The sequence below is a fragment of the Agelaius phoeniceus genome (assembly GCF_051311805.1).
Source record: "Agelaius phoeniceus isolate bAgePho1 chromosome W unlocalized genomic scaffold, bAgePho1.hap1 SUPER_W_unloc_1, whole genome shotgun sequence".
Classification (NCBI taxonomy): Eukaryota; Metazoa; Chordata; class Aves; order Passeriformes; family Icteridae; genus Agelaius; species Agelaius phoeniceus.
In genome coordinates this window covers 7,420,350-7,438,118 of record NW_027509866.1, presented here as the reverse complement: position 1 = coordinate 7,438,118, position 17,769 = coordinate 7,420,350, and the positions used below count along the sequence as shown (strand labels likewise).

At 51.5% G+C, this 17,769-nt stretch overlaps 1 protein-coding gene across 1 annotated transcript in view; it reads left to right on the top strand.

Moving 5' to 3' along the window:
* LOC143692475 (uncharacterized) overlaps positions 1-17,769 on the top strand; it is a 249,165-nt gene that overhangs the window by 148,802 nt on the left and 82,594 nt on the right. Inside the window, exons 4-5 of the mRNA XM_077172707.1 lie at positions 10,781-11,042; positions 11,385-11,636. Of these exons, the coding sequence (XP_077028822.1) occupies positions 10,781-11,042; positions 11,385-11,636 (514 nt within the window). The remainder of the gene's footprint in view (positions 1-10,780; positions 11,043-11,384; positions 11,637-17,769) is intronic.

Below are 17,769 nucleotides of genomic sequence, written 5' to 3'. Positions count from 1 at the left end.
GATTTCCCTGTAAACCAATGGCTGATAGCTGGGATTCTGCCCCCTTCTTTCATAACATACCAGGGCAATGAGGAATTTCAAGACTATTTGCCAGTCTTTTTCCTTTCCTAGGGATCTTCTGGGGTTGAGGGGTGAGGTGGTTCTGAGGAGTCCAAACTGTCTTCTGGGGAGGAAGAATAACTTCGTACAGAAACATTTGGATTAGAAATAGTGTGACAGCTGGACTTAGTATCTTTGATCATGGGGTTATATTTTTGCCAGAGGGTGAAGCAGAGGGTGCTGCCACTTTGTCAGGTGTTGGGGAGGAAGGGTCTTGATTGAGGATGGCGGACTTCCAGGGTGGAGTTCTGGAGGCATGGCCCAGGGTAGAGATGGAATGATTGACAGTGGGGGCATGACCTGCAGTTGTGGGGGTGGAGTCTGGAGGTTCGTTCAGGGCGGAAGAGAAGGCTGTGGTAGCAGGAAGTGGAGGAGCCAAGATGGAGGGAGGATGGTCGGGCTTCTGAGCCACATTCGGGCTCCTTCCATCTTGAGTCTCCAGGGCATGATGCTCCAAGACAGCGTGGCCATTGCCATCTTGGACCATCGTGGAAGGTCTGAGAAAGGCAGGTTTGAAGGGAGGTCCTGAGTTAGGAGTGAGCAACGGATTGAGTTTTCAACCCACTGCTTGCTGGTGAAGGGTCTCAAGGATGGTGTGGAAGATGAGGAGCATGCAGAGCGCAATGGGGTCCCTTTTGATTGAAAGGTTGTACAGTTTAACTCCCACTGAATGCTGAAATTCAGTGGTATGGATTTTGTTAGAAGAGGCATCTGGAAAATTTTTAATGATCCACCTCATGATTGAATTTAATTTGTTCTTTGAAAATATTTTGTCATGATCTGTGAGAATTAAAGCATCCATATATGCTCCTTTCTACTTTGGACATCTGGCACCCATTTTTCTCTTTCTCTGCCTTAAGGGGAAGAGCCACCGGAACACCCCAAATCAACTATGGGATGTGGGTGCATATTGTAAAAACACAGTGTCAAAAAGGGCAATAAATGTCTTGCATTTCCCCAAACCCACCTGCAATCCTATGCAGGTGAAACCATCTCTGTCCCTGCCGATCCTGGGCAAGGTCCCTTGAAGCAACGATGAATCCACTGGGCCCGGCACAATCCAAAATCCCGAGGAGCCCTGGCCTATCCATCAGCTAACCCCAGCTGACGTGACTGACACAGGGAGCCCTGAGTGTCATGGTCCCAGTTCGGGCGCCAAATGTCACAATGAGGGTGGCTGTGACAAACCTCTCTGGTTCCCTGACTTCAGGGCAAGGGTGGCGAAAATGAAATGGAGCGGGTTCGATGGAGTTGCTCAAAAAGAACTTTAATAACAGGGTGAGAAACAATAAACATGGAGAAGTCGAGAACTGTATGAGGGGCAGGATCCAAAGACCCGAGACAAAGGGGAAGCAACAGCATGTACACTTGGGGGTAGAACACTCTAGAACAATAACCATAGAGGGGAAACAAGTAACCAATAGGAAGCAGAACTTGGACAACTTAGCATAACAACACTAAAGACTTATGGGGGAATTCTCAAGCTTACCCTAAGTTAAACAAATTATTTCCAGGGCTTGAAACTCATGCCCAAATGTTTTGGGGTAAAATCTGGCTGACTCTGAGTTACAGCTGGGCTAACTCCCACACCGCTGCTTTGCTCTGGCCCCTTGGGGACCATGTGGCCCAACAGAGCCACAATGATGTCCTTGGTTCCACGAGGCCCCACAGTGTCACAATGGTCCCTTGGATCCATGGTGCTCTGCAGTGTCACAATGGCCCCTGCATTTCACAAGGCTCCCAATGTCACATTGGTCTCCATTGGAAGGAAACCACGGAGCCCCCATGTTTCAGGAGCTGATGAACAGCAACCACCAGAGGCCAAGGCAAGCCTGACCTGTCTGTCCTGGTAGGTTTGCTTGGAGCAATCCTTCGATATTTGAAATTATGAATGCGGAGTCCTAATTTCAGGCATTTGTGCCTGGAGAAGGATGATTTTTTCCATACAAAGAAAAGCACAGATCCCTTTCCAGTGTTTAGAAAACAGGTGAGTTCTGGCACTCAGGAGTTAAAGACCAGCCAGACCTGTCTGTCCTGGCAGCTTTTGTCTGGCAGCAATCCTCGGATACACAGAAATTTGGAGGTGTAATCCTAATTTTGGCCATGGATGCCTGGAAAAAATGGACAATTCTTTTATATACAAAGGAAAGCCCAGAGCCCCAGTGTTTCAGGGGCAGATGGGAGTGGCCTTCCACATCACAAGGTCAGCCAGACCTGTCAGGTGGCCCCTGGGAGGCCAAGGCAGCCACACCTGTTTCATGTTCCCTTGGTTCCACAGGGTCCTGCAGTGTCACAATGGCTCCTTGCTCCCATGAGGCCCTCAGGTGTCATAATGGCCCCTTGGTTACACAAGTCCTTAAGGATCTTAATGGTCCCCATGGTTCCACGAGGCCCCATTTGTCATCATGATCTATTGGTTCCATGAAGCCCCTCTGTGTCACAATGGCCCCTTCCTTCCATGAGGCCCTGCAGGGTCACAATGGTCTCCATGATTCCATGGGGCCCCACAGTGTCACAATGTTCCCCTTGGTTCCATGACGCCCCACAGTGTCACAATGGTCTCCATGATTCCATGGGGCCTTGCAATGCCACAATGCTCTCCATGGATCCACGGTGCCCTGCAGGATCACAACGGCCCTTTGGCTCCACGAGGCCCTGAAATGCAGCAGTGGCCTCTTGGTTCCACAAAGCCCTGCTGCTTCACACTGGCCCCTTGGGACCATGCGGCCCAGCAGAGCCACAAAGATGTCCTTGGTTCCATGAGGCCCCACAGTGTCACAGTGGCCCCTTGGATCCATGGTACCCTGCAGGGTCACAATGTTCCCCTTGGTTCCACAAGTTCCTACAGTGTAACAGGTTCCACAAGGGCCTGCAGTGTCACCATGGCCCATTGGTTCCACAATGCTCCGCAGTGTCACAATGGTCTTCATAGGAGGGAAACAAGTGAGTCCCAGTGGTGCAGGGGCAGATGAGAGGCAGCCACCAGAGGCCAAGGCTGGTCAGACTTGACTGTATGGGCAGATTTTGTCTGGGAGTAGCCCTTGGATATAGGGCATTTTAGATGCAGAATCCTAATTTCAGCCATGGGAGCCTAGAGAAGAAAGACAGTTCTTTCCCATAGGAATAAAAGCACAGAGCCCCAGTGCTTCATGGTCAGATGGGAAGTGGCCCTTGACATGCCAAATTCAGTGGGACCTGTCAGACAGCTCCCAGGAGGCCAAACCAGGCAGACCTGTTCCATGTTCCGTTGATTTCATGGGTCCCCACACTGTCACAATGGTCTCCTTGATTCCATGAGGTCTGGCAATGTCACAATGGCTTCTTGGTTTCATGAGCCCCAACAGAGTCACAAGGGTCCATTGGCCCCACACAGCCCCGCTGTCAAACAATGGCTCCTTGTTTCTATTTTAAATCAATCACAATCAAACCACAGTTTGATCATTGATCCTTGCTTCCATAGGGCCCATGATTTGCACAATGGTCTCCCTGATTCCATGATTCCTGGATTCCACAGTCTCACCATCGTTTCCTTGGATCTCCATTGTCACAACTGAGCCATGGCTCCATGAGGTTCCGTAGTGTCACCGTGGTCGCTGTCAGAGGCTGGATGAGATCCATGTCCCGAGACACCTTGGGATGCTCGGAATGCCCGTGTGGGGCCAGGGCCGGGTCAGGCCTTGGCTTGTGGTGGGACAGAGCCCCGCCCCCAGCCCTGGCCTGGCAGAGCTGTCAATCACACAGCAGGGGGTGATGCTAACCCAGCTCTGATTGGCTGAGCTGTCAATCAATCAATCACACAGCAGCAGCTGGTGCTACCCTGGCTCTGATTGGACAAGCAACTGACAGTCCCACCCCAGGGGCGGGGCCATGAAGGCCCAGGGCGTTAAAAGCCGGAGTGAGGCCAGCCCAGGGTCTGGATCCTGCCTTCTCCTGGGGTTCCTCTGTTGGTGATGCTGGAACCCCAGCAGTTGGTACCCATGTGCGTGTCTTTCTATGGATCCTCTGTCTTTCTGTTGTTCTCTGTTTCTTCTCCTTCTAATCCTACTTACCTGGAACATTTTTTGGTAACTTCAAATGTTAAGGGTTAAAGGATTTTAGGTTTAATGTGTGGGAATCCAGGGCACAGGGAATATTTCTCTGTCTGCTCTGAGGGATCCTGACCCCCAGAGAAACACTGCCTTTAACCTTTGCCAATGGAGAGGACTTTCAAGACTTTGAGATAGATTAGAATTTAGTGATGTGTGAAATAGATTATAGAGAGTAGTATAGTATGTGACTTGGGTGAGAAATTTAGGTTTTGGGATTTTTAGTATGGTGTAGATAGGAAGCAAGATGGAGGAATTTGGGTGTAGTCCCTGTCTTCTTCTTCACCTACTCCATTTTCTGCAGTGTTGGTGGCAGAGGGTGATTTGTCAAGGAAAGCACAGTGCAGAGGTTATGTGGACAGTCAAGGGATGAGTTAGTGGTCGATAAGCAGAAATAATGTAGGTTTTAAGAGTTTATTGGATGAGACAACTTTAAAAGACCTTGAAACCGTACATTTTGGCGACATTGTGCGGTGCTTTTCCAGCACCCTGAGCCTGGTGTGGACAGCAATGCAAAACTTTAGAAAAGATAACAATAAACAAGAAGCTGAAGAGTGAAAAAGTCCGATGCATCTCCTTTTACCTGGCACAGAACTGCTACAGGAGGGTTTCCTCCATCAAGGGAGCCCCCAGAAAGGCCCAGCATAAAACAAACATCAATAACTGGTGCCCTGACAATGTCTGTAATAAGTTGTCTCTTTTCCATAAAGTTGTTTACTGAAGTGTGTTGTCTTAATTGGCCAATCATGTGAAATGTGTTGATTAAATGACCAAGGAGGTCCACCTGGAGCAAACCAAGATATAAAAGAAGAGGATTAAAAAAACAGGTGGCTTTTAGCCCTTAGCCTTCTGATCTGAGTCTGTGTCATCGCTGATTCAATGGTTACATTTGGGGATCTGTGGGGGCTATTGGGGATCCTTTCTGCACCTTGTGACCCAACAGGAGCTTCTCTAATAAACGTTGCCTGAAGCTCCCACTGTGCCCATGACAGGAACCCCTGTGAGTGTCTGGGCCATCCCGGCTCTTTGGCAGCCTGGGGACTCCTGGGATGTCACCGTGGAGCCCCCGTGAGTGCCTGTGACAGATGGGTGCCTTTGCAGCCCAAGGTGCCCTGGGATGTCACCATGGAATGGCTGTGACAGCCTCTGACCACAGGGCTCTTTACCATCCCAGAAAGCCCTGGGAGGTCTCCATGGAGCCCCTGTCTCTGCCTGTGACATTCCAGCTCTGGAACAGCCTGGAGACTCTTGGAAAGATCCCCATTGAACCCCTCTGAGGGCCTGTGACAAATCTGATCCTTAGCAGGCAACCATCACCAGGACCCTGTGTCTGTGGTCCGTTTCCATGGCAACCATCACCAGCCCCCTGTTGCTATGCTCAGTACCTTGGCAGCTCCATGGAGAACCCATGCCAGGGGTGGTTGCCATGGACACCAGCTCAGGCCTGCAGCCAGAGCCCGTTGCCATGGCAACCATTGGCAGCCCCATCCCCAGGCTGATGGGATCCCAGAAGCACAGAATTGGCTGAGCTGGGAGGGACCCATCAGGATCCTCCAGTCCAACTGCTGGCCCTGCACAGGACACCCCAACAATGCCAGCCTGGGCCTGGCAGCGCTGGCCAAACGCTGCTGCAGCTCAGAGAGCCCTGGAGCTGGGACCCTGCCCTGGGGAGCCTGGCCAGGGCCTCAGCAGCCTATGGGCAAAAACCTTTTCCTGACATCCGACCTGAGCCTGCCCCGACTCAGCTGCAGCCGCTCCCTCCACTCCTGTCCCTGGGCACCAGAGGGAAGAGGTTCCCACAGCCCCAGCCAGGGACCCGCTCCCAAGGCTGCTGCCATGGCCACCAGGGCTGGCACCAGCTGGGATGCTCGGTTTCCACGGGCCGGGCTTCAGGAATGGGATATCCCCAATTTCCTGCTGCTGCTAAAACCGCGCTGCCCTCGCTGCCCTCCCGCCTCCCATGGAAAGCACAAAAGGCAAAGATCCTGGGCTGGGATAAGAACAATTTATTGGGAACAGCAACGAGATAAGGAACAAACAGTAACAGAAACAATATTGGTAACAGAAGGGATAAATAAAACTGTTTACAGGGAAAATACAACTCACTGGGTCTTCCTGGCCACAATTTCCCCTGTCTGGAAAGGACACTCTTTTCCTCAGGGAGAGAGAGAGAGAGAGAGTCCCTTCCCTGCCCCTGGCAATGACCTGAGGGGGGAGTGAATGTAATGAAAGGGCCATGGCCAGACCCTCATGTTCTTCCATTCCCACATCATGTCACGGGCAGGAAAAGGGAGAGGTGTCTTCCCAGCATGGATCATGGGCAACACGGATCCCCAGGACTCTTCCCAATGCGGGTCCTCCCATGGGGGATGAAGCTGGATTGGTGCATGAAGCTGTTCCTGCAGCTGGGGCATTTGCAGGCCTTTCCTTACTGGTGGCTCCATTGGTGTCTGGTCAAGTGAGAGCTCTGGGTGAAGCTCTTCCCACACTCTGGACACTTGTAGGGCCTCTCCCCAGTATGGATGCGCCGGTGGGTGATGAGGGTGGAGTTGTGCTTGAAGCCCTTTCCGCAGTCTGGGCAGAGGAAGGGCCTCTCATCTGTGTGAATCCGCTGGTGTTGGAGGAGCTGCAAGCTGGTGGGAAACTTCTTCTGACATATGGGACACTCGTAGGGCCTCTCCCCAGTGTGGATGAGGTGGGATTTCTGCTTGAAGCCCTTCCAACAGTCAGGGCAGTGGAAGGGCCTCTCCTCTGAGTGAATTCGCTGATGGCAGAGGAGATGGGAGCTGGTGTGAAGCCTCTTCTGAAACTGGGGACACTCGTAGGGCCTCTCTGCAGTGTGGATGCGTTGGTGGATGATGAGGGCAGAGCTGCAGCTGAAGCCCTTCCCACACTCCCCACACTCGTAGGGCCATTCCCCAGTGTGGATCATCTGGTGGCTGATCAGGGTGCTGCTCTGCCTGAAGCTCTTCCCACACTCCAAGCACTTGTGGGGCTTCTCCCCATTGTGAAGCTGCTAATGGACCACCAGCTCTGAGCTCTGGCTGAAGCTCTGCCCACCTTCCTGGCTCAGGGTGGGTCTTTCCTCCTCAGAACACCCTGGGCTGGGTTTGCAGCCCCTCCTCCTGTGTAATCTCTGGGGCTTTTCCTCCACGTTGGAATTCTGCACCATGGAGCCACTAAAAATGGCCTCTTCCATGATGTTCTGCTGTGGGGATTTGTCCTCCCTGGTCTCCATCCTCAGCTCCTTCCCTGGGGGAGGAAGGCCAAGGAGAGGATGGGATTTGCCTCCGTGCCAGAGGGAAGGGGAAGGAGATCCCCCCAGTGCATCCCCGGCAGGACGGGGTTGGCAGCAGGGTTGTCCTGCAGCCAGGGGCTGTGCTGGGCTGGGAGATGGAGCAGGAGAGAGGGGGAAAGGGGCATTGACTTCCTCCTCACCTGCCTGGCTGTCCCAGGGCATTGTGTCAGTTTGAAAAGACAGGTGTCTGCTAAGGAAGGCAGGAGACTCCCTTGAAATGGAAAATGTTAATCCCTTCACTTGGAATTATAATTTCCAAAACAAGGGGCTGTCAAGCAAAGTCTATGGGAATAGGAATAACAGTTCTTCAGAAGGAAAATTAAAAATACAAATGCAGTAGTACTAAAAACTACTTACGGAGTAAGAATACGACCTGACAACCTGTGGGTCAGAGTGTTGGTAGCACTCCTGTTAAATGGTGGCTGCAGTGCTCCTGCAGGGACAGGTGTGGTTCTGTTGGAGCAGTGATCCTTAGAAGATTGGAGTTTTCCTCGGAAGGTCCAGTTGTGGCGTCGATTGGCCTGGTCTTCTTCTGGGATCCAGTGGAGCTGAAAGCTGCTCTTCTGGGAATCTTGTGGGAGAAGGCTGACTCTGTTGTTCACATTCTCAGATTATATCCCGGTAGGAATGCTTGGCTCCTCCCTCTGGGCAGAGTTTCTCACAATGGGATGATGGAATTTTTATCAGTGACACTCAATGGCCCATTAACAGAAGATATCTCCCTGGAGGGAGGATTCCTTGCAGAAGAGATAAAGTAAACTGCTCAATTAACAGATGATAATTGCCCCAGCTTTAACAGAGGGTAATTGAATACACACCCAGCTAAACCTGAGACACTGTTCCAGCCTTGGAAAGTAGGATTTGGTACCAGGATTCTTTAGGGAATGCAACCCTGATTGAAGGCAGAGATAGAATCTCCAGAGCCTGCAGCCAGAAATGGACAGTTGTGTGATACTCATTTCAACATCTTCTCTTTTGGAATTATTGACTAATGATTATTTGCTTTGCCTACCTAATATTTTTGTAATTTTTTGCAAATTTGCATTATCTAAATTGCACTGTTCCTTAAGTTAAGTTGGTGTCTGTGTCTTTGGTGCGGGCCCTGCCCACTGGCGAAACAGGGCCCAATCCTGCCTAAGTGTTACCTGGGGAGACAAAACCCTCACTGCAACTGTGCCCCCTTCCTCCTTGATCCCCACACTTCATGCACTGATCATGATGTCCTATGGTCTGGGCTATCCCTGGGGTCAGCTGGGATCTCCTGTCCTGGCTGTGTCCCCTCCCAAGCTCCCCCACACCCTCAGCCCCTCCCCAGCGTGGCCGAATGAGGGGCAGGACAGGCCTTGGCTCAGTGCGAGCTCAGCAAGAACAAAACCATCTCTGTGTGCTCAGCCCTGTGCTCAGCCCCCGGGCCCGGCATTTCCTCCACTTCCACCCCGGACCCCCCTTTCCCACCCCTCTGCCCCACGGCCGCCGCAGCACCGGCTGACAATAGAAGCAATTCTGTGGCAATTCCAAGTTTCCTTGGTTCCTGCACAGCTCCAGCTCAGCTGCTGGCAGGTTACAATTAAAGAAAAGTGTAAATTTGGCCCATTACAGATATTAAAAGGAAGTGGAAGCTCTGTGTAGCTGTCACAAAGGTGACAGGGATGAAGAGAATAATGATTCTCACATTTGGCAAAAAACCCAAGCCTAGGAATTCAGTAGTTATTTGGGAATATAGCTACTTGAGCTGGGCTTCTTGTGGGACTTTTAGCAGCCTTGTGTTCCTCACCATGTGGTGAATGAACCTTGGCAGTGTTGCTGGTATCATTTGCTTCATTTCCTCCAGTGATTTTAACAAACTTTTCAAGGAGGAACAACAAAATATTTTCTTTACACTCCAGTCCCACAACAGCCATTTTCCTCATCAGTTCTCCCATAGGTTGCTCAGACGAAGCTGCGTCAGTTTCCAAGAGTTCCTCCAGAGAGACCCACAACCTCCTCAGAGGAAGGAACCATGCTGTTGTCAAAGGCAACTGGGGTCAAAGAACAGTGCCCTGAACTCAATGTGCCAAAATAATTTTGCAATCTAGTTAAGAAAATATTAGAGAGATGCCATTTGCCCTGGAGCAGGGCAAGTGTGACATTGTCCCCTGTGTGTGTGGCCTTCCCGGGGTGGGGGTTTTACACCTGAGCCAGTTTGGGTAAGGAGGGTGGTGTTCACCCCCTGAGCAGGGATTCCCCCACTGTTTCAGGCTGCAATGTAAGATGGAACCAAATGCATGTTTTCAATCCCCATCTTCATCAGCTGCTATAAACAGGTGGGGCAGTGTTCTTGATCTCTTCCATGACTCAGCCCTGATCACGCCCTCCAGGGGAGATATCTTCTGGGAATGGGCCATTGAGTGTCACTGCAGGACTGATCAAATTCCATCATCCCATTGTGGGATGCTCCGCCCAGGGGCAGGATCCAAGCATTCCTACCTGCATATAAGGTGAGCCTTGCAACACCAGGAGCAGCTTGCCTACTGGATTCCCAGAGGACAAGAGCTCCAGAACCACCCCTGGACCTTCAGAGGAAGACCAGACCCTTCTACAGGATCACTGCTTGGACAGAATCACGTTCATCACTCCAACAGGACTGCAGCCACCATTTAATGGGACTGCAGCCACCACCCTGACCAGCAACAGGGTGTCAGGTTATATCCTGACTCTGTCAGTTTAAGGCAGTGTTTCTGTATCATTGCCTTGATCTTCTTTTCTTATTAAATTGTAATTCTGGTTTAGACTCTCCCCCAGGTTTGTCTTCAAACCAGGAAAAATTCAATGCGCTCATCCCTTGCTTTCCTCCCAGAACAGGATTTCACATCCCCAAACCTTTGCCAGATGGAGGAGGAGGCTGCAAGGAAGAGGAAGGAGGCCCGGGACACGCAGGCAGGTGAGGAGGAAGTCAGTGCCCCTTTCCCCCTCTCTCCTGCTCCATCTCCCAGCCCAGCACAGCCCCTGGCTGCAGGACAACCCTGCTGCCAACCCCGTCCTGCTGGGGATGCACTGTGGGGATCTCCTTCCCCTTCCCTGTGGCATGGAGGCAAATCCCATCCTCTCCTTGTCCTTCCTCCCCCAGGGAAGGATCTGAGGATGGAGACCAGGGAGGAGAAATCCCCACAGCAGAACCTCATGGATGAGGCCATTTTGAGTGACTCCAGGGCACAGGAATCCAATGGGGAGGAAAATCCCCAGAGATCCCACAGGAGGAGGGGCTCCAAACCCAGCCCAGGGTGCTCTGAGGAGGAAAGACCCACCCTGAGCCAGGAAGGTGGACAGAGCTTCAGCCAGAGCTCAGAGCTGGTGGGCCATGGGCAGCTTCATGATGGGGAGAAGCCCCACAAGTGCTTGGAGTGTGGGAAGAGCTTCAGGCAGAGCAGCACCCTGATCAGCCACCAGATGATCCACACTGGGGAATGGCCCTACGAGTGTGGGGAGTGTGGGAAGGGCTTCAGCTGCAGCTCTGCCCTCATCACCCACCAACGCATCCACACTGGGGAGAGGCCCTATGAGTGTCCCCAGTGTCAGAAGAGGTTTCAGACCAGCTCCAGTCTCCTCCAGCACCAGCAGATTCACACTGAGGAGAGGCCCTTCCGCTGCCCCAGCTGTGGGAAGGGCTTCAAGCGCAACTCCACCCTCATCACCCACCAGCGCATCCACGCTGGGGAGAGGGAGAGGCCCTACGAGTGTCCCCAGTGTCAGAAGAGGTTTTACACCAGCTCTGATCTCCTCCTGCATGAGCGGATTCACACGGATGAGAGGCCCTTCCGCTGCCCTGACTGTGGGATGGGCTTCAAGCGCAACTCCCACCTCATCAGGCACCGGCGGATCCACACCGGGGAGAAGCCCTACAAGTGTGGGGAATGTGGGATGAGCTTCTGCCAGAACTTTAACCTGATCTCCCACCACAAGACCCACACCAGGGAACGGCCCTATGAGTGTGGGGAATGTGGGAAGAGCTTTAGGCAGAAGTCTCTCTTGATCTGCCACCAGAGGATCCACACTGGGGAAAGGCCATACAACTGTGGGGAATGTGGGATGACCTTTAGTAGGAAGACCCAAATGATCATCCACCAAATGATCCACACAGGGGAGAGGCCCTACCAGTGCCCCGAGTGTGGGAAGAGGTTTCACACCAGCTCTCAGCTCCTCCAGCACCAGCGCATTCACACGGATGAGAGGCCCTTCCTCTGCCCTGACTGCGGGAAGGGCTTCAAGCACAACTCCACCCTCGTCACCCACCGGCGCATCCACACTGGGGAGAGGCCCTACGAGTGTCCCCAGTGTGGGAAGAGCTTCACCAGCAGCTCTCACTTGAGCAGACACCAACGGAGGCACCAGTAAAAGAAGCCCTGCACATGCCCCAACTGCAGGAAGAGTTTAATGCACTGCTCCAGCTTTATCCCCCATTGGAGACCCCACGTTGGTCAGAGTCCTGGTGATCCATGTTCCCTGTGATCCATGCTGGGAAGACACATGTCCCTTTTCCTGCCCCTGCCAATGACATGATGTGGGGTTGGAGAACATGATGGTCTGGCCATGGCCCTGTCATTACATTCACTCCCACCTCAGTTCATTGCCAGGGGCAGGAAAGGGACTCTCTCTCTCCCTGAGGAGAAGGGTGTCCTTTCCAGACAGGAGGAAATACATTGCCAGGAAGAACTAGTTGTTGATGTTGTAGTTTTCTCTGTAAATAGTTTTACTTATCCCTTCTGTTATCAATATTGTTTCTGTTTCTGTTTGTTCTTTATCTCGTTGCTGTTCCCAATAAATTGTTCTTATCCCAGCCTGGGATCTTTGCCTTTTTTGCTTTCCACGGGAGGCGGGAGGGCAGCGAGGGCAGCGCGGTTTTAGCGGGAGCAGGAAATTGGGGAATCCCATTCCTGAAGCCCAGCCCCTGGAAACCGAGCATGCCAGCTGGTGCCAGCCCTGGTGGCCATGGCAACCACCCCTGGCATGGGGTCTCCATGGAGCTGCCAAGGGACTGAGCATAGCAACAGGGGGCTGGGGATGGTTGCCTGCTAAGGATCAGATTTGTCACAGGCCCTCAGAGGGGTTCCATGGGATCTTTCCAAGAGTCTCCAGGCTGTTCCAGAGCTGGAATGTCACAGGCACAGACAGGGGCTCCATGGAGACCTCCCAGGGCTTTCTGGGATGGTAAAGAGCCCTGTGGTCAGAGGCAGTCACAGCCATTCCATGGTGACATCCCAGGGCACCTTGGGCTGCAAAGGCACCCATCTGTCACAGGCACTCATGGGGGCTCCACGGTGACATCCCAGGAGTCCCCAGGCTGCCAAAGAGCCGGGATGTCCCAGACACTCACAGGGGTTCCTGTCATGGGCACAGTGGGAGCTTCAGGCAACGTTTATTAGAGAAGCTCCTGTTGGGTCACAAGGTGCAGAAAGGATCCCCAATAGACCCCACAGATCCCCAGATGTCACCTTTGAGTCAGAGATGACACAGACTCAGATCAGAAGGCTAAGGGCTAAAAGTCACCTGTTGTTTCAATCCTCTTCTTTTATATCTTGGTTTGCTACAGGTGGACCTCACTGGTCATTTAATCAACACATTTCCCATGATTGGCCAATTAAGACAACACCTTTCAGTAAACAACTTTTGGAAAAAAGCCAACTTATAACAAACATTGTCAGAGCACCAGTTATTGATGTTTGTTTCATGATGGGCCTTTGTGGGGGCTCCCTGGATGGAGGAAACCCTCCTGTAGCAGTTCTGTGCCACGTAAAAGGAGGTGCACGGGACTTCTTGGTCTTCAGCTTCTTGTTTATTCTTATTATATCTAAAGGTTTGCATTGCTGTCCACACCAGGCTCAGTGCACTGAAAAAGCACCGCAAAATTGCTCTGAAATGTACAGTTTCAAGGTCCTTAAAGTTGTCTCATCCATTTAACTCTTAAAACATACATTATTTCTACTTATCTACCAGTAGCTCATCCCTTAACTGTCCAGATAACCTCTGCACTGTGCTTTCCTTGACAAATCACCCTCTGCCACCAACACTGCAGAAAATGGAGTAGAGGAAGAAGAAGACAGGGACTACACCCCAATTCCTCCATCTTGCTTCCTATCTACACCATACTAAAAATCCCAAAACCGAAATTTCTCACCCAAGTGACATGCTATACTAGCCTCCAATCTATTTTACACTTGGGTAAATTCTAATCTGTCTCAAAGTCCTGGAAGTGCTCTCCATGGGTGATGGTTAAAGGCAGTGTTTCTCTGGGGGTCAGGACTCCTCAGAGAAGACAGAGAAATATTCCCTGTGCCCTGGATTCCCACACATTTAACGTAAAATCCTTTAACCCTTAACATGTGAAGTTACGCAAAAATGTTCCAGGGAAGTAGGATTCAAAGGAGAAGAAATAGAGAACAACAGAAAGACAGAAGATCCATAGAAAGACACGCACATGGGCACCAACTGCTGGGGTTCCAGCATCACCAACAGAGGAGGCTCAAAAGAAGGCAGGATCCAGACCCTGGGCTGGCCTCGTGCTCCAGCTTTTAACCCCCTGGGCCTTCATGGCCCCGCCCCTAGGGTGGGACTGCCAGTTGCTTGTACAATCAGAGCCAGGGTAGCACCAGCTGCTGCTGTGTGATTGATTGATTGACAGCTGGGCCAATCAGAGCTGGGTTAGCACTGCCCCTGCTGTCTGATTGGCAGCTCTGCCAGGCCAGGGCTGGGGGCGGGGCTCTGTCCCACCACAAACCAAGGCCTGACCCGGCCCTGGCCCCACACGGGCATTCCGAGCATCCCAAGGTGTCTCGGGACATGGATCTCATCCAGCCTCTGACAGCGACCACGGTGACACTACGGAACCTCATGGAACCATGGGTCAGTTGTGACAATGGAGATCCAAGGAAACGATGGTGAGACTGTGGAATCCAGGAATCATGGAATCAAGGAGACCATTGTGCAAATCATGGGCCCTATGGAAGCAAGGATCAATGATCAAACTGTGGTTTGATTGGGATTGATTTAAAATAGAAACAAGGAGCCATTGTTTCACAGCGGGGCTGCGTGGGGCCAATGGACCCTTGTAACTCTGTTGGGGCTCATGAAACCAAGAAGCCATTGTGACATTGCCAGACCTCATGGAATCAAGGAGACCATTGTGACAATGTGGGGACCCATGAAGTCCATGGAACATGGAACAGGTCTCCCTGTTTTGGCCTCCTGGGGGCTGTCTGACAGGTCCCACTGAATTTGGCATGTCAAGGGCCACTTCCCATCTGACTGTGAAGCACTGGGGCTCTGTGCTTTTATTCCTATGGAAAAGAACTGTCTTTCTTGTCTAGGCACCCATGGCCAAAATTGGGATTCTGCATCTAAAATTCTCTATATCCAAGGGTTACTCCCAGACAAAATCTGCCCACACAGTCAAGTCTGGCCGGCCTTGGCCTCTGGTGACTGCCTCTCATCTGCCCCTGCACCACTGGGGCTCACTTGTTTCCTTCCTATGGAGACCATTGTGACACTGCGGAGCATTGTGGAACCAAAGGGCCATGGTGACACTGCAGGCCCTTGTGGAACCTGTGACACTGTAGGAACTTGTGGAACCAAAGGAATCATTGTTGCCCTACGTGGCCCTAATGGACCCAAGGGGCCATTGGACATAGCCAGGCTTCATGGAACCAATAGACCATTATGACACTGTGGGGCCTTGTGGAACCATGGAGACCATAAAGATCCTTAAGGACTTGTGTAATCAAGGGGCCATTATGAAACCTGAGGGCATCATGGAAGCCAGAGAACCATTGTGACACTGCAAGGCCTCATGGAATCAAGGAGCCATTGTGGCACTGCAGGGCCCTGTGGAACCAAGGGAACATGAAACAGGTGTGGCTGCTTTGGTCTCCCAGGGCTCACCTGACAGGTCTGGCTGACCTTGGAATGTGGAAGGCCACTCCAATCTGCTCCTGAAACAGTGGGGCTCTGGGCTCTTCTTTTTATGGAAAAGAACTTTCCATTTTTTCCAGGCATCCATGGCTAAAATTAGGATTTCACCTCCAAATTTCGGTGCATCCGAGGATTGCTCCCAGACAAAAGTTGCCAGGACAGACAGGTCTGGCTGGTCTTTGACTCCTGAGTGCCAGAACTCACCTGTTTTGCAAACACTGGAAAGGGCTCTGTGCTTTTCTTTTTATGAAAAAAACCCCATCCCTCTTCTCCAGGCACAAATGTTTTAAATTAGGACTCCACATTCATAATTTGAAATATCCAAGGGCTGCTCCAAGCAAACCTGCCAGAACAGACAGGTCAGGCTTGCCTTGGCCTCTGGTGGCTGCTGTTCATCAGCTCCTGAAACATGGGGGCTCCGTGGTTTCCTTCCTATGGAGACCAACGTGACACTTGGGAGCCTTGTGAAATGAAGGGGCCACTGTGACACTGCAGAGCTCCATGGATCCAAGGGACCATTGTGACACTGTGGGGCCTCGTGGAACCAAGGACATCCCTGTGGCTCTGCTGGGCCACATGGTCCCAAGGGGCCAGAGCAAAGCAGCGGTGTGGGAGTTAGCCCAGCTGTAACTCAGAGTCAGCCAGATTTTACCCCGGAAGGCATGAGTTTCAAGTCCTAGGAATCATTTGTTTAAATTAAAATGAGCTTGAAAGTTCTCCAAAAAGCCTTTAGTGTTGCTATGCTAAGTTGTCCAAGTTCTATTCCCCTATTGGTTACTTGTTTCCCCTATATGGTTATTGTTCTAGAGTGTTCTACACCCAAGTGTACATGTTGTTGCTCCCCTTTGTCTTGGGTCTTTGGAACCTGCCCCTCATACTGTGCTCGACTTGTCCATGTTTATTGTTTTTCGCTCTGTTATTAAAGTTCCTTTTAAACAACTGCATTGATCCTGCTCCTTTTCATTTTTGCCACCCTTGCCCTGAAGTCAGGGAACCAGAGAGGTTTGTCACAGCCACCCTCATTGTGACCTTTGGCGCCCGAACAGGGACCATGACACTCAGGGCTCCCTGTGTCAGTCACGTCAGCTGGGGTTGGCTGATGGATAGGCCAGGGCTCCCCGGGATTTTGGATTGTGCCAGGTCCAGTGGATTCATCGTTGCTTCAAGGGACCTTGACCAGGATTGGCAGGGACCAGAACGGTTTCACCTGTGTAGGATTACAGATGGGTTTGGGGAAATGCAAGACATTTATTGCCCATTTTGCCACAGTGTTTTTACAATATGCACCCATGTCCCATAATTGATTTGGGGTGTTCTGATGGCTCTTCCCCATGAGGCAGAGAAAGAGAAAAATGGGCAGCCAGATGTCCAAAGTAGAAAGAAGCATATATGGATGCTTTAAGTAATTCTCACTGATCATGACCAAATATTTTCAAAGAAGAAATTAAAATCAATCATGAGGTGGATCATTAAAAATTTTCCAGAGGCCTTTCCTGATGAAATCCATACCACTGAATTTTGGGACTCATGAGAGTTAAACTGTACAACTTTCAATCAAAAGGGACCCCATTTCAGCCCCCATGCTCCCCATCTACCACACCACCCTTCACCAGCAAGCAGTGTGTTGAAAACTCAATCCGTTGGTCACTCCTAACCCGGGGCCTCCCCTCAAACCTGCCTTTCTCAGACCTTCCATGATGGTCCAAGATGGCAATGGCCACGCTGTCTTGGAGCATCATGCCCTGGAGACTCAGGACGAAAGGAGCCTGAATGTGGCTCAGGAGCCCAACCATCCTCCCTCCATCTTGGCTCCTCCACTTCCTGCTACCACAACCTTCTCTTCCGCCCTGAATGAACCTCCAGACTCCACCCCCACAACTGCGGGTCACGCCCCCACTGTCAATCATTCCACCTCCACCCTGGGCCATGCCTCCAGAACTCCACCCTGGAAGTCCGCCATCCTAAATCAAGGCCCGGAACGCCTGAAAAAATGGCAGTGGCCTTTGCCTCACCCTCCAGCAACAATATAACCCCATAATCACAGATACTAAGCCCAACTGTCACACTATTTCTGATCCAAATGATTCTGCTCCAAGTTATTCTTCCTCCCCAGAAGACAGTTTGGATTCCTCAGAGCCACCTCGCCCCTCAGCCCCAAAAGACCCCTAGGAAAGGATCCAGAAAGAAGCAGTTAAGGAAGGAGACTGGCAAATAGTCTTGAAACTCCACATTGCCCTGGTATGTTATGAAAGAAGGGGGCAGAATCCCAGGTATCAGCCATTGGCTTAGGGGAAATCAGGGATCTGTGTAGGGCAGCTAAAGACCATAGGAAGGACTTAGCTTGTT